Source organism: Kuraishia capsulata, genomic scaffold, assembly GCF_000576695.1.
Source record: "Kuraishia capsulata CBS 1993 genomic scaffold, Kuraishia_capsulata_scaffold_4, whole genome shotgun sequence".
NCBI classification, from domain to species: domain Eukaryota; kingdom Fungi; phylum Ascomycota; class Pichiomycetes; order Pichiales; family Pichiaceae; genus Kuraishia; species Kuraishia capsulata.
The window spans coordinates 998,233-1,012,851 of NW_019172953.1; the positions used below are offsets into that span (position 1 = coordinate 998,233).

The 14,619-nt window shown below is 44.9% G+C and overlaps 9 protein-coding genes across 9 annotated transcripts; 3 read left to right on the forward strand and 6 right to left on the reverse strand.

Moving 5' to 3' along the window:
* Window positions 1-695: 695 nt before the first annotated feature.
* Window positions 696-2,487, reverse strand: KUCA_T00003646001 (uncharacterized protein; the record flags this gene model as incomplete). Its single annotated transcript, XM_022602081.1, has 2 exons — window positions 696-2,198; window positions 2,329-2,487. The coding sequence occupies 2 exons, from the start codon at window positions 2,485-2,487 to the stop codon at window positions 696-698; spliced, it is 1,662 nt and encodes a 553-aa protein (XP_022459660.1).
* Window positions 2,488-2,857: 370 nt separating this feature from the next.
* On the forward strand, window positions 2,858-3,655 carry KUCA_T00003647001 (uncharacterized protein; the record flags this gene model as incomplete). Its single annotated transcript, XM_022602082.1, has 1 exon — window positions 2,858-3,655. The coding sequence occupies one exon, from the start codon at window positions 2,858-2,860 to the stop codon at window positions 3,653-3,655; it is 798 nt and encodes a 265-aa protein (XP_022459661.1).
* A 720-nt stretch (window positions 3,656-4,375) lies between these two features.
* Window positions 4,376-5,302, reverse strand: KUCA_T00003648001 (uncharacterized protein; the record flags this gene model as incomplete). The annotated part of the gene is made up of 1 exon (XM_022602083.1): window positions 4,376-5,302. One exon carries the CDS (start codon window positions 5,300-5,302, stop codon window positions 4,376-4,378), a length of 927 nt encoding a protein of 308 aa, XP_022459662.1.
* Window positions 5,303-5,672: 370 nt separating this feature from the next.
* On the reverse strand, window positions 5,673-7,791 carry KUCA_T00003649001 (uncharacterized protein; the record flags this gene model as incomplete). Its single annotated transcript, XM_022602084.1, has 2 exons — window positions 5,673-7,665; window positions 7,739-7,791. 2 exons carry the CDS (start codon window positions 7,789-7,791, stop codon window positions 5,673-5,675), a joined length of 2,046 nt encoding a protein of 681 aa, XP_022459663.1.
* A 257-nt stretch (window positions 7,792-8,048) lies between these two features.
* KUCA_T00003650001 (uncharacterized protein) lies at window positions 8,049-9,580 on the reverse strand (the record flags this gene model as incomplete). Its single annotated transcript, XM_022602086.1, has 2 exons — window positions 8,049-9,364; window positions 9,445-9,580. 2 exons carry the CDS (start codon window positions 9,578-9,580, stop codon window positions 8,049-8,051), a joined length of 1,452 nt encoding a protein of 483 aa, XP_022459664.1.
* Window positions 9,581-10,390: 810 nt separating this feature from the next.
* On the reverse strand, window positions 10,391-10,832 carry KUCA_T00003651001 (uncharacterized protein; the record flags this gene model as incomplete). Its single annotated transcript, XM_022602087.1, has 2 exons — window positions 10,391-10,648; window positions 10,749-10,832. The coding sequence occupies 2 exons, from the start codon at window positions 10,830-10,832 to the stop codon at window positions 10,391-10,393; spliced, it is 342 nt and encodes a 113-aa protein (XP_022459665.1).
* A 231-nt stretch (window positions 10,833-11,063) lies between these two features.
* Window positions 11,064-11,918, forward strand: KUCA_T00003652001 (uncharacterized protein; the record flags this gene model as incomplete). Its single annotated transcript, XM_022602088.1, has 1 exon — window positions 11,064-11,918. The coding sequence occupies one exon, from the start codon at window positions 11,064-11,066 to the stop codon at window positions 11,916-11,918; it is 855 nt and encodes a 284-aa protein (XP_022459666.1).
* Window positions 11,919-12,167: 249 nt separating this feature from the next.
* KUCA_T00003653001 (uncharacterized protein) lies at window positions 12,168-13,481 on the forward strand (the record flags this gene model as incomplete). The annotated part of the gene is made up of 1 exon (XM_022602089.1): window positions 12,168-13,481. One exon carries the CDS (start codon window positions 12,168-12,170, stop codon window positions 13,479-13,481), a length of 1,314 nt encoding a protein of 437 aa, XP_022459667.1.
* Window positions 13,482-13,572: 91 nt separating this feature from the next.
* On the reverse strand, window positions 13,573-14,553 carry KUCA_T00003654001 (uncharacterized protein; the record flags this gene model as incomplete). Its single annotated transcript, XM_022602090.1, has 1 exon — window positions 13,573-14,553. One exon carries the CDS (start codon window positions 14,551-14,553, stop codon window positions 13,573-13,575), a length of 981 nt encoding a protein of 326 aa, XP_022459668.1.
* Between the last annotated feature and the right edge of the window lie 66 nt (window positions 14,554-14,619).

A 14,619-nucleotide genomic window follows, 5' to 3' on the forward strand; every position in this document is an offset into this window, starting at 1 on the left:
GGACTTCAGGCTACGTTATTTTAGGTGAGTTCTGGTGCTTAGATACACACATTTGATTTACATTAGAGTCATAAAAATGATTTTCAAAAAGAACTCACAGTTACTGTTAGTTATTGAGAGCAAATATTTTTGTCACTTCAGTCAGTTCTTTTTCTAAATTCATACTGGCTTTTTCAAAAATTGAGACTTCTGTTGCGTGAGTTAGATTACGGCTTTCAACCATAGCTCAACTGTGATTGTCATTTCCGGGTCGAAATTGTATTTTATTGAACGTACCACATTCGTAAAAGATCCGTCGGCATATTAGTGTGTGATTGCAGTTGCTCCATTGATATTTGCATGTGTTGGGCTGTTTATTTCGGGAATGTTGCAGATCTCTGGTCTTTGCTGCAGCTCTCTGTCCAACTAACTACACCAGAGTCATCTGAGTCATAGAGGCTGTAAGTGGATAATTGTTGAGCATATAGAGACCCGTTCAATTATCTCCGTATTGTGTTTGCTTTCTTAAAATCCTAATGAATTTTGAGTTCGTCCCGGACTAGTTATTTTCTTCCAAACAAGCTGCGTCTATACTTTAAGGCTTTCATTTTCTACGGAGAAACAATACCTAATTCTTCAAAAATGGAGTTTATTACATATTCTAAGTTATTCTCTGTGTATTATCACTTTTGGGCAAGTGTTTCCCCCTGTACGCCTCAACCAGGCGACCTCTCCCTCTTAACACCTCTCGTCTCCACATAACAATCGTAGTGGTAATTGCGCTCATTTCCATCCCGGTCCTTCACGGAAATGCAGTTCTTCCATATCCACTCGCCCAAATCGTCATTGAATTCAGCGTTGATTTTTTCCTTGCAGACTTGGCAAACTGTAGTCAGATCGGTCGAATCAGCAGGAAGAACCACATACTTGGCATCGCGTTTTTCTGCGCTTGCCCTGCCGTCCCTTTCTGCAGCCTGCGACTCTGTGGTTACCTCTTCAAGACTTCCCAGAATCTCGTCGTCCTTGAAATTGACCCACTTTTCGTCGTCAAGATAGTAGGCACGATTGCTGATGGTCTTGACTTCGTTCTGCTTGAGTCGTTTGTTCATACGAAAATGCCAATCTAAGTGCTCCTGCTGTTTTATGTTGCCTTCGGGAGTGTTTTTGAACCGTTTCGCACAATTACTGCACTTATTAGGCTTGATATTGTAGATTAAGTTGATCTCCTCAGCAGAGGGCTTGTGGCTGTTCAAAAACTGCTGGGTCAGATCGAAACGAGCCAAGATTTGGTCCTCTGAAGCCACCACTGCTTTCCCTGAAAGCGCAATGCTCGATGTGGGATCCATTTGGGATAGCCCCAATAGATTCTTGAGTGATTGTTGGTCCAGTTTTGGGGCTGCTGAAACCGGCGCTGGCTTCAGGTTCAATTTTTCAAAGACACCAGATTGTGAAAGACTGCTCAAAATCGAGGAAACATCACCAGGATTTGTTGGGACTTGAGGAGGTGGGGTCCTAGCTCCCAACAAAGCCTGCAATTGGTTCGTTGAAAACGATGGAGCAGCAGGCTGCCTCTGTTTCAATGGCGGCTGAAATTTAGGTTGTCTGTTCTGAGCTGATTGAGGCAACGGGGCACCAGCCTGAAACGGAAAGCCCGAAAATTGCATCTGTGGTTGTTGTTGCTGAGGCTGTGGCTGTGTCTGCTGGGCTTTCAAAAGTGTCAGTTTCTCCGTTTCGTCCTTTCTGATCCCCACCAACTGGGTGTGCACCACCTGTAGCTGTTGAGAAGCAATTTTTTGCGTTGTAAGGATCCTCTTGAGATCCATTAACACCTTAAACCGTTCCTGAGCCTTTGTATCGCTTGGACTCTTATTCAGTCTCTCCTGAACCATCTGACATAGTATATCGATCTCCCGAATCAGCAGCTCCACCGACAACTGTGGAGGAGCAGAGCGATTTCTCCGGGTTGCCTTCTCCAAAAAAGACTCTATCTGACCAATCTGATCCTCTGGAAATAATGGGAGCCCGGCCTCTGTGACCGCGGACTTCCATGTCTTGAAAAGTCCGATAAACTTCTTCCTGTTTTCGTCGTTTACCAGCACATACGCTTCCGTGAAGATTTTGAATAGATTCTGACCAAATAGAATATTATAAGGTGACCCGACATTTTTAGACACCGAATCCAGTAGGTAGAACGAAAACAACTTCTGAGAGGGCACCGCCTACACGTTTGGGGTTAGATTAGTACCGCATTCGCACTGAAAAATGAAAGATTCTACAGATTCATGAAATGAAATCCACCAGAAAAAAATCAAGATTATCGAAAATGATCTTGATGACCCAAATACTTACTTTTGCAATTTGCCGCTCGATAGCTTTGGCTATATATTCAGCAGCATGGACGTTCTCTTGAGCTATGATGGTGAGGTTTTGAATGATCGGTCTGGAGTTGAACGTCAAACTCGTCAATGACTTGGAGTAATCTTCACCAATCTCCGCTGAAGACGCCATTTCGATGCTTCAATTACTGAAGATGAGATTAGACCGGTTGTGGAGGAAGGCTAAAGAGCAGTTGACCAACAAGCTTGGGTAGTTCGTGAAGGATTCCTAACAAATAGGTAGTGTGTGCAGTGATTGATTATTCTGCGGTACACGCCCAACTTTTATCACATGAGTTACCCCACAATCGCGGCCGAGGATGAAATATTCGGTATATAAGGCCAGGAGAAGCTGTCATAAAAGAGAAATTTTTGTACAGGTGTGGACATATTATCGATATCAAATTGGCTTGCTGTGTCCTGTTAGTCGGCGTTGTATAGTGTTGATACAACTGGTTCATTATCGTGTCCACATACTCCTACACACCCTGGTTCTCTCCACTATGACCTTCGACCAATACAAAATCACCAAGCACACAGGCTTTGCCCATGTTGAATTCAACCGCCCAAAAGTGTTGAATGCATTTGAGCACGAAACATGGATTCAATATCGTAAATTACTACTGGAATTGGACAAGGACCCAGAAGTGAAGGTGATAGTGATCTCAGGTGCTGGTGACCATCTCACTGCTGGGCTAGATTTGAAAGATGCAATTAAAGGAATGGGCTCATTTGCTGGAAAGACTCAGGAAGATCTTTATGACCATATCAAAGATTTTCAGGATGCAATCGGTGTTTCAACTAGGATTTCCACGCCCACCATCATACTGATTCACGGTGTCTGTTACGGTTTGGGGGTGGACATTCTTTCAACTGCTTCGATCCGTGTAGTATCCAAAAATTCAAAAATAAGTATCAAGGAGATCCAGGTTGGCCTTCCAGCTGACATGGGCTCTTTGCAGCGTTTTCCGCGGATTGTGGGCAACTCATCGTTGGCAAACAGACTTGCGCTTACCGGAGAAGACTTTGGATGGGAAACCGCATTAAGGTTAGGGCTTGTTGATGAGGCTGATGTTGTTGGTACAAAGGCAGATGGTTTGAAAAGATGTTTTGAACTGGCATCTCAGATCGCCAAATGGGAAGATTGGTGTATAAGGGGAACCAAGCTGTGTCTGAGTGAGGTGAGTGAGTCCAAAACGTCTGTTCAGGGAGGTCTCGAGACAATTGCTGGTTACAATAAGGTGAACCTAAATCCTACTGCCTTCAGTAAAAGTCTGCTGAAAAGAATTTCCAAATTGTAAAGTTTCGGGACGCATAGGGTTGCTCCTGGTGGCTAGGCCGGTCGGCCTATCCGGAATAGCGTCGCTCTCATGAGAGGTGCCGACATTTTAAGATCAATGGACGAGAGGGCTACAATATCATTTTCAAATGTCAATAATTTCAAAAGCAACTATTCCAAATTTGTGTTGGCAAAACAGCCAGCCTTCGCTGGCTGGTGCCATTATCTTATTCCAAAGGTACAGGATTCTTATCCAGGTACTCCTCAAAGGTAGTCAGCTACTTCGGGACTTGGTCCCTGGACCAATCAAGCCAATTCTCAAGTTCCTTACCATTGAGTCCATATAAAACTGGAACATCCCCAGAACGGCGGTTGGCACCCGCCCTGATACTCTCATCAGGGATTGTTTTTCCTTGTTCGTACTCAATTGTAAGAGACTGAATGTTCTGGTACTGGGTGACAGTCACTGCAAACACGGTATCAGCTCTTTTGAGAGCCTTTGCAATCACATATTGGTCCTCATAATCAGCTGTAACTATTTCAACACCCAACTCCTTCAGTTTCAAAGCAGCTGGTCTGGTTGCGTCTCTAGTCACTGCTCTTACTCATCGTACGTGGGGTAATGCATCTGCACAGCCTTGACCAAGGTGTGTCAAAAAAAAACTATAATGTTTTCATGTTTTGCAAGAATGAAAAATACTGATTAAACCAGAATGTTCAACGTAGCTAATAAGAAAATAGTTCACTCCAGCTTAGGAGCATTCGTCTTGAGGAACTTATCGAAAGTCGTAAGCTCTCCCACAGCTTGCTCTGCAGATTCATCGATCCATTCTTCAGCCTTGGCCCCCTTAAAACCAAAGTATCCGAAATCATTCTGCAATTTATACATAGCAAGCATTTCTTTTGGAAGAAATGAACCAATAACTTCGTCCTGAACCTTTTGAAAGATAACCTTTTTTCCGGTGCTTCTGGAAATTGCTTCTGAAATCTCAGTCGTTGAGTAAAACTTTGTTGCACCTGGAATGATTTTTCCCTCCCATTTCGCTTGGTCTAAAAGAATAGGTGCAACAAACTTGCCCGATTCTTCAACGTTGAGCAGTGGAAGACGAGTTTCCGGGTCGAAGATAACAGGAGTAGTGTAGGAGCCGTCCTCTTGTTTGGTGTATCTCATCATAGAGGTGAAGTTGGACATGAAAGTGCCTGGGCTGAAGAATGCAGACTTGATTGGTAATCCTCTGATGTATTTTTCAACATTGTATTTAACCTGGAAATGTGGGACTGACAGCTGCCCGTTGGTGGCCCTTTCAACATCAACTGAGGTACTCCAAATCAGATAGCGGGCACCCGCCTTCACACTCTCATCTGCAATTAGTTTGCCTTGTTCGTACTCAATTGTGAGAGACCCGATGGTTTCAAAGCCAGTCATGGTCACAGCAAACACAGTGTCAGCTCCATAAAGAGCTTTTGAGATGGCGGGCTGGTCATTATAATCTGCCTCGACCACTTCAGCGCCTAGCTCCTTCAGTTTCAAAGCAGCAGGTTTGGTAGAATCTCTGGTGACAGCCCTTACCTTGTAGGTAGTGGATAATTCCTTTGTCCCTAGAACTGTCCTGATCACCGAGCCACCTTGGTTTCCAGTGGCCCCAAATACAACTAGTAGTTTTGTCATGGTTGTTTGTCTCGGTTAAGTGCTATTCTCGTGATTGCTTTTGTTATTACTTCTGTGGCATAACTTTCATTAAACTGATCGTAGAACCATGTTTAAATACTCTTCTTAATTAAAACATTTGCCGCAAAGACCGCTAAAAATGCTAGTCTTGCTTATCTCCGAATGGATGACATTGCTGTTTTGATAACAGGTGCTCATAACTGTGCGTCTTTTCATGCAAGATCCTTTCATTTTTACATAGCTTACAAATACTTCTGATTTCAAATCTTTGTCCCGAGGACAGTATATCCATCGGGATTACAAATCTCGATATAATGGCATGGCAATGATGGTCGTATCTGGCAAGCGTTATGTCCACAAAGCTCGAGCGTCAAGACCTCTTAGTTAATCGCTCTGCTATGCTCATGGATGGCGTAGATGGCCTGCTGCCGCTCAGAGACCCCGAGGAAAATGCGCGCGACAACAGTGGCTTGTTAGAACCCAGGTTCTTCAAGCTCGAATTACTATGTCTTCCCAGTAAAAATGGTCTTGAACGACTTTGGCTCTGAGACGAAGCACCAGGCAAGATTGAAGTGTTCTGGGGAAAGTTTGCGTATGAGTCTCCAGAACTGCTGGATTCAGTTTCGGAAACTTTCGAAGTGTCCTGATATGGTGGAGCCAAATCTATGTTGGTGACATCTTCGTCCGCCGCACTATCATATGACGGCAGAACAGACATCATCAATGGGAACAAAGAGCCGGAACCAGACCCAGATCCTTGTCCTCCGGCAAGGTTAGAAGCTGAATTTACTCTCGAAAGATATTGCATGGCAGGACTGGAGAATCCGCTGGCATTATTGCTTGCTGAACCGAAAAATGGAGAAACGTGCCCAGAACTGTCCTCTGCAGAAGGGCTGAACAACGGATCTCTAGAACTTGCGTCATAGGCAGGTAGGACTGGATCATCGTCATTTTCGTAAATTCCCATGCTGCCTTCTGGAGTTTCTCCTGCGTCCTCGTCCCTAACTGTGTGAATTTGAGCTGGGGTTGGTGATGCTGGAGAAACAGTGGTTGAGATATCACCATGGCCAGAATGGCTTCCACTGCCAACAGGCTCAAAAAGGGGTTGAAATCCGGGTCTAAAATGGATAACTCCATCATTATCTGCAGCAACAGACCGGGCTTCCACCGGAACCTTGGAGGTCACATATAAAACCACTGGCAATTTTGAACGGACTTCGCTAAAATGACCATCCGGATTGATAATCTTAACGGTGACAAGAAGTCTGTGTTTGACTATAATTATGTCATTTTTCAACCGACAATCCTGGGTGCATTGTTTTAGATTTGGAGGTAATTGTATGAGACCCTCCAGAGCCCATCTATCTTCAGATAGCGACTCGGCTGGGATGCTGGGGAAGTCGCTTTCGTAGATGGTGCTATCGTAATTGTAAACCCTACCGTTTGCTCCTTTGAGCTCGCACTGCTGCTGAACACAGCAGGTTATCTTTCCCAGCTTCAGGCCTTTGCTCAGGGGAATTATCAGAATTTCAATTTTGGCTGTTCCACCTATGGGAAGCGCCTTGCGTGGTAGTCGAACCTGGTACTGAACTTTTCCGCTCCAAGTGTTCTCGATGCTGCAATCGTCCGAGAGTAAAGCGTCGGATGGTGATGGAGTTCTGAAGATCCGGATGTATTTGGATCTTTTAAACTGATGCTTTCCTTTATCTATAACAGCGTCTAGTTTGTAAAGCAACGAGCCAGATTGGAGTCCCTCTACAGTCTCGGGGACATTTCCTGGCAAAACACACGAAAATGGCAACGAATAGTTATCTGCAGGAAGGTTAAAGGAAACTCCACCAGTAGGGGTAGAAACGCCTTCAAAAGGCGTACTACCAGACATCACGCTTGGTGGGAGTTGTAACAGAGTAGGCGCATTGGACCTGCGTAACCTGGGCTTCGGGGAACTCAATCTTTGACCTGGTGAGTGGTTCCCGGGTTGATGCCCTGTTTGACTGGGAGAATAGCCCGGTGATTCTTGGCTCACCAATAACTCGTTCAACGCAGAAGTCACATGCCTTACTAAGGCATTATCAGATATGACCACTGGGTGGCCGTAATCACCGGTCTTGATTGAGCCTTTCTCTTGTACCAACAGGTTATCCCAACTGCATCTAAACACCGTAGCTTCAGCCTTTACGGGTATATTAGCAATAACCTTCCTGTGATCAGTGACAGACTCCATGAAGTCCAGTTTGAAAGTCCCAGTAAGTTCAAGCCCCACGGCTTTCACTCTGGTAGCTTCTGGTAGCGAAAATACCAAATGGCCAGTTAAAAGCACAGATGGCGCTTCATACTCTGTTCCTTTGATCAACACGGTATTTCTGTACGGTGTGTGTACTCTGTTTGATCTTGGTTAGCAAGTTGCTATGGGTGTTTCAAGCGAAAAGAACCTACCTGATGTCAAACAGCGAGGGCTGTTGCGCAGCACTTTTTCCTCTTTGAAACATGGGGCCATTGGATAGCAATCTTGATAGTGAGGTATTAGTCTTTTCGAAGCCCAAGTCTCTGGGTTAAAAGAGAGGCTCTAGAAGGCAAGGCATTTAGGAACAGGTGACATCTCCGTGTTGTGGTGGGGTATGGGCGTGGGGGGGTCGAAAGGAATGTCACGTGATAATATCAGAGCTAAGGTCGCAGCTATATGGTCGGTTGAGGTTTGCAAACTTTCGTGGTTTTCTTGTTTTATTCTGGTTGGTTTCTTTTTATTTTACTCTTCATAAAGCTTGTACTGCTTCACCAAAATGCATGCACCTCCCTTATCAAACCCAGGTAAGGTGTAAACGTAGAAGTTGCCGTCTGCTGTCACCACCATCACTGTAGAGTCTGGGGTATTGATAGCAGCAATAGAGGCTATGGAATGGCTTGATCCCATTCTTAAAACTTCCTCCACATTGGAAGACCGCTCAGTTGTTGCATTCTCTCCAATTGCGTGTGGTAGTTTGATAAATGCAAAATCGCGTTTCGGCTCCAACATTGACGTCACTTTAGAGGGAAGGTAATCGTTAACCTTTCCCCTAACGTTCTTGCTAATGCTCGACCACAGCATATCTTTAAATCCCGATTTTTTGCCCAGTTCCTTCAGACTATCGTAATAGTTGGTCTTCGAGTTTTTTCGCTTAGTAGGCTCGTCGCCATCGTTGTTTTCCAAATCCGGGACTGAAGAGTCTGTTCTGTCCTCGTCCATATCGTCTTCCACATTGCTATCGCTGGAATAGCTTTTGAGATCATATTCTCTGTCTGCATCAGCTAAAGTGGAAGAGCTGCCTTCATCTAACTTGAAGAAGTGAATCGTTCCTGTTAACGAACAACAGGTCAGTATTGTGTTTTCCAAGTTAAAACTCAGGCCTGATATCACAGCATTGTAGGTTCCCCGTCTGAATTCATATAATCTTCTTCCATCACTCACCCTGAACACCCTTATAATGGTGCCCTTGGCCGATGCAGTGGCTAATAACGTTCCGTCCTTCGATAAAGTCAGCTTCTGTATTGGAGACTTGTGGGCCTGTATCACTTCCAGAGGCTGCAAGTTCAAAGCGTCAAACAACACGACGGTTCCGTTGTTTCCTGTAATGTGCTCCGAGCCCTGACGAGGTCTTTTTGACTTATCTCCTTCGGAGAAAGAAGAGTTTCCAATATGATCAGATTCGAGATCCTCCTCTTCCTGTCTTGGAGGCACGGCGAGATTCTCCCCGGGTGATGGAAACGCCAGGATCGACTCATCGCTTGAGCTTAGATCACCAATTGCAAGCTTGTGAGGCGATATCTCTATCGTATGTAACAATTTCATACATGAGACATCGTAGATGTATATCTGGTCTTGGACGAAAACAACCAGTCTTTTTCTGTTCAGTCTCACCGAAAGTATCAAAGACGGAAACACCAATTCACAGATGACAGATTTTCGCTTCGTGTTGATGATTTTGAGCTTTCTGGGAGAAGTCGCTGGTTTATCCCCCAACCCCACAATCGCTACCAACGACGTAGCAAACAACATCTCGGCAATACCTGCCCCGCCATCATCGTCTGCTCAAAGTTAGTCGAAGCTTTTGATACAAAGAAGCGTCTGAGGGTGTTTGAACCCGATCACAGTGGACTATACTCACTCTTGCTAAAGCATTCCCCGAATGGCTCGCAATTGAACAGCTTGTAGCTCTTTTCGAATCCCACAGAAACACAAGTGTAGTCCTGGTTAAAGTTCATGTATTTGAGATAGTTTGGGTTTCCGTATTTTTCTGCCATTTTGAGAATATTTGAAAGTGTTTTGGTGTATTATGTTGTCTTGGAGCGTTTTAAGCTCAGGAGCACGGAAGGAAACTAACAAGAAAACCTTTGTCGTGAACTGTTAAACTCGATGAAAATTTGATCACTAAAACGACTGGCACTCTGTAACCTTTCAAACACCAAATTCTCTCTCGAAAATGGTAGTATACAACCAGAGTGGACGGTTTGATTAACTGTGAGAAATATAAGTGATAGCCACCGCGTATGGATGGGCTTAAGCTCTCGGGCAACTACACTACCTGCGGCGCCCCGATATTCGCCGAGACTTCGACAACACCTGTGAATTCAAGTATTTAGGGGAAAGATATATTTGCTAAATATTGAACAACTATTTGAATATAATTTAAAGCTTTATTTTCCAGAAAAAATTCGTGAAATTTGCTTGAAGAATGGTGAAATAGCCAGTTGAAAAGCCGCACGTTAATAGTGGGATTTAGTATGCGCAAGCTGGTGAGGATTTGTGTTTGCCTTTCTGTTGGGAACGCATTGAAAGTCCTCACAGAACTGCATTGTTTTGGTAGGCAAAAATACTCCTGGACTTCTATTGACTCGGCAGGAGTGTTTTTTGTACGCTTTTTGTGCTCCTCAACTGTTTCTGTATCCTTCGTCTTATACCTTTGCAACTGCTGCCACACTCCACCTCAGTCTACATTTAAAGGCCTCTACTCAAGCACCGCAGGACCCATTTGAACTACACAAACTCTTCTGTTCTTGCTCATTCAGGTGCGTAATTGATTCCAGTCTATATACAGGCTTCAGGACTAAGATTTACTCCCTCTTGAAGTTGACATAGTGTCTGGCCATCATTTGGGCTCTGAGCTCGGCAACGTTTCTTGGTCTAGTAAACTGGGCTGAAACGCCATCATCCGATCTGATGACAGAACCAATCGACATGAACAAACCAAAAGTGGCTGCGGAACCGGCAATGTACTGGCCAAGGGTTCTCACCACGCCGTTTGGACCTGGTCCTTGTTGGAGAATAGACAATCCACCAAACAGAAACCCGGTAACGACACCAACAGTGGCCTAGAGAAATATGTTAGTCACTTAATCCAAGTAGCCTGGATAAATGTAGTCAGACTCAGAAGACTCTTCACAGAGCCAGACCTCAACCATCCAAACTTACACCCATCATCATACCCATCTTGAACTTCTCAAAGTTCGAGGGCTGCTGTTGCACATATTGGACCTGTTGCTGAGCTGGTGGCATTTTTGGATATTTGTATGTAGTATAATATGGTGCTCTTTTAATCAACGAAGTTCTGGTTCCATGACCATTTTCTGGTGGAAACTTTTGATTTTGTCGTGTGATTATTGATTTTCTCAAAACGGAAGCCAACGTGTCTCTCTGTTGCTAACGAGATTTTGATTCAGTTAACGATTAAGCGCCATAAAGACAAGCAACATTTCCCTGGATTATCCCTTACTCTAAGCAATCATAATGGAGCAGAAGGTCCAGCCCCAGACTGCGAAAGACCCGCAGGCCATTGCCGCCGCCACTTTTCTAAGAGAGCACACGTTGCTGAAACAACGACTAGGAATCAACTCATCGGATGGCTCAACCTCAGACTTTTTTAGATACAAGAGATGTATAAGAGCTTTGATTGGTTCTGACTATACGAAGGCTGCTAGTTCCAACAAGCTACTGCCTCCCATAGACGGAGACGAGGCTAAGGCCCAACAGGTGTTCATCTTGTTAATCAAGAACCAGCTTATAATACCGGTCAAGAAACTCACCTCCAAAGAAGTCAGAGAGAAAGGCTCGAAACCAATCAGAGGCAAACCGACTTTGGAGCCAATCCAACGAGCTGTGCTGCAACCAAACGAATATTACGCATGGAACTTCCGGATCCCCAACCCATTCCTGGCCCTATATGCCGTTCTCGGAGTAGTTGCCATATTTGGAGTGATTCTGTTCCCACTATGGCCTATGTTCATGAGAAAAGGTGTGTGGTATTTAAGTACTGGTTTGCTGTGTCTTATCGGTCTGTTCTTTGGATTGGCAGTGGTGAGAATTATTCTGTATGGGTTCACAGCCATCTTCATGTCGCGCGGATTTTGGATTTTCCCTAATTTGTTTGAAGATGTGGGCATTATTGACAGTTTCAAGCCTCTTTATGGCTGGGATGAGCCCAAGAAGGGCAAGAAGGCCAAGAAACCTAGCTCCGCTGGGTCCGCAGATTCAGATGCTTCTCCAATAGAAGCCTCGCCTGTCGCCTCTACTACCACACAAGCCAAACCTGCTAAAACCAAGGCCAATCGTCGTCATGAAGTGACACTGGAGAGTATCGAATGAACTAAAAAGGGTTGCTAGCTATATTTCCGCCATGTAATGAGCTTGAGATTCTTCCACAGACTTGGACTTGTAAATTATATAGTCGATTATATAATCCTGATTGCATCAAACGGTTAATTCACGACTCCTTGATTCTTTTATGCGAGAGTCACCCCGAGCTTGAACCGCTTGAAAGAACACTCTTCCCATACTTATTTTAGACCTACTTAGACTGGTTTCTTGCTGTAAAAGAGCCTCAAAGTGCCTACAATGCCCCTATCACTGCCCGGGAAGGTCGGACTGGGACTTGTCGTGTCGTACGCCTCCTACACGGCCTACATTGCTGTGCAAGCCCAGCTGGAGATCTCAAAAAGACAACGGCGCTACGAAGAACACAAGAAGGGACTGAAAAAGGCGGACCAGGGTGATTTTGACCAGATAGTTGACGTGCCTAATAGATATGAAACTTTGAACGTGGCTGGAAGGTTTGAGAATCCGTTCCCTGAGTATAGAAGCCAGACGATACTTGAGTTCTTACTTAGCCGAATACTGGAGTTATTCGAAGGAAAGACCAGAGGTGGAACACCGAGTTCGGAAGCCGAACTTAGACGAATTCTCCCGGTGGTAAAGCCAGATTTAGAGCTCATCTGGAGTAATCATGGTGTGCTGAAGACGGGTATATCAGACATAGAGGTTGATTCTAAGGACCTTCCTCCTTTGAAAGATCGTCTGACTTTCACGTGGTTGGGTCAGAGCTGTTCTTTTCTTCAGCTCTCTGGAATCTCATTCTTGACGGATCCCATATTTGAGGATTATCTGGTGAACAAGGCTTTGGGACCGAAAAGAATCACACCGTCTCCATGCAAGCTTGAAGAGCTTCCCTTGCCAAATTTTGTGCTAGTTTCTCACGACCATCCCGACCATTTGGAAAGTGAGTCCGTTAAGAAATTGGGCAATAAATGTGCGTGGATTGTTCCACTAGGAGTTCGGAAGTATCTTGCCAGAAAAGGTGTGAGCAACGTGATTGAAATGGCGTGGTGGGATCGTATAACTCTTCCTGTAGAAGGACCGGACAAATACGAGGTTGTTTGTTTGCCATCAATGCACTGGTCGGGGAGATACATGCTGGATGCCAATTCTACCCTTTGGTGTTCTTTTATGATAACCAAAAACGGAAAGTCGATGTTCTATCATGCTGGCGATACTGGGTACACTCCAGAACTGTTCAAGCTGATCAGGGAGAAACTGGGACCCGTCCACCTTTCGATGCTTCCCATTGGCCAGTATTGTCCGCAGTGGCACCAAAAACCCAGACACATATGTCCTAGCGAGGCCATCGAGATAGTGAAGGATCTCCAGAGCAAGAAGATGGTGGGTGTTCATTGGGGTACCTTCGTTCTGAGCAGTGAGCCTTTCATAGAACCAAAGCACAAGCTAGAGAAACTGGCCGAGGATATGAACCGTTCAAAGGACATCTTTGCTCCCACGTTTGGAAAGACATTTGTGATGGACATGAGCAAGAGTTACGAGAGTTCTGGTGAAGCAAGGGAAGTTCGTGATGGAAAGGCCGTGCTTTTAGACTGAATATCTAGAATGAAAATGGATATATGAAAAGAATATGACAAGTCTGTGAATAGACACTTATGTATATACAACTATAATTTTTTTTTCAAGCCTATATCTTTTCGGCCTGCTCTAAAAACTCCTCCAGAACCTTCGTCTTCATTGGATAGGTATGAACGGCATTATCAGGGAAAGCTGATGCGGAAACCTCTTGAGCATACTTCTCAATCGCAGCAACACCTTTTCCGTACAAATCTTCATATCTCTTGACAAACTTTGGGCCCCTTCCAGTGTGCATTCCAAGTAGATCTGCCTGAACCAGCACCTGACCGCTGGTACCATTTCCTGCACCGATTCCGATAGTTGGAATCGACAATTTGGTTGTGATATATGATGCTATCTCGTGCGGAATCCCTTCCAGAACCAAAAGGGAGATTCCAGTCTCCTGTAGGAACAGGGCCTCTTTAAGTATCTGCAACGCAGAATCAACGGTCTTGCCCTGAACTCTGAAACCTTCCAATCCGTTGAATCTTTGTGGCTTCAAACCAATGTGGCCCGTAACTGGAATTCCAAGTTTTATTAGTCTCGATATTGACTCTTCGTGTTCGTAAGCACCCTCTATCTTGATGCTGCAAATCTTGCCCAGCTTCATGAGTCTCATTGAGCTCTCAATGCACTTCTCCACGGAGCTCTCGAACGATCCATACGGCAAATCTGCTATAATATACTTGGATTTCACAGCTCTGCATACCGAGGCACAATGATAGTAAAACTCATCGAACGGTATCTCCAGGGTGGTTGGGTATCCAACAGCTACCATTGCCAGCGAATCGCCAATAAGAACAGCATCGCAAGAGGGCGCAGCATCAGCCCATTTTCCAGAAATATAGTCATGGGCAGTTACCACGGATATCGGAGTTCCATTTTTGTACTTTGCGTATATTTCTTTCAAAGTGCTGGGTTTGTGTTTCGCGATTGCAGTTTCTGGTGCCGAATAAGGCGAAGACTGGGCCCCGGTCGACTGTGCTCTTAGACAGCCTGAAAAAGATCTCCTGCCCAGAAAACATGCCCTAGCAACTGTTTTCGAAGCCATCTTGTATCCTGCTTGATTTTTTTTTTTCTTGAGCCGGAACGGGGAGAGCTGGGATATCGAGAGGAG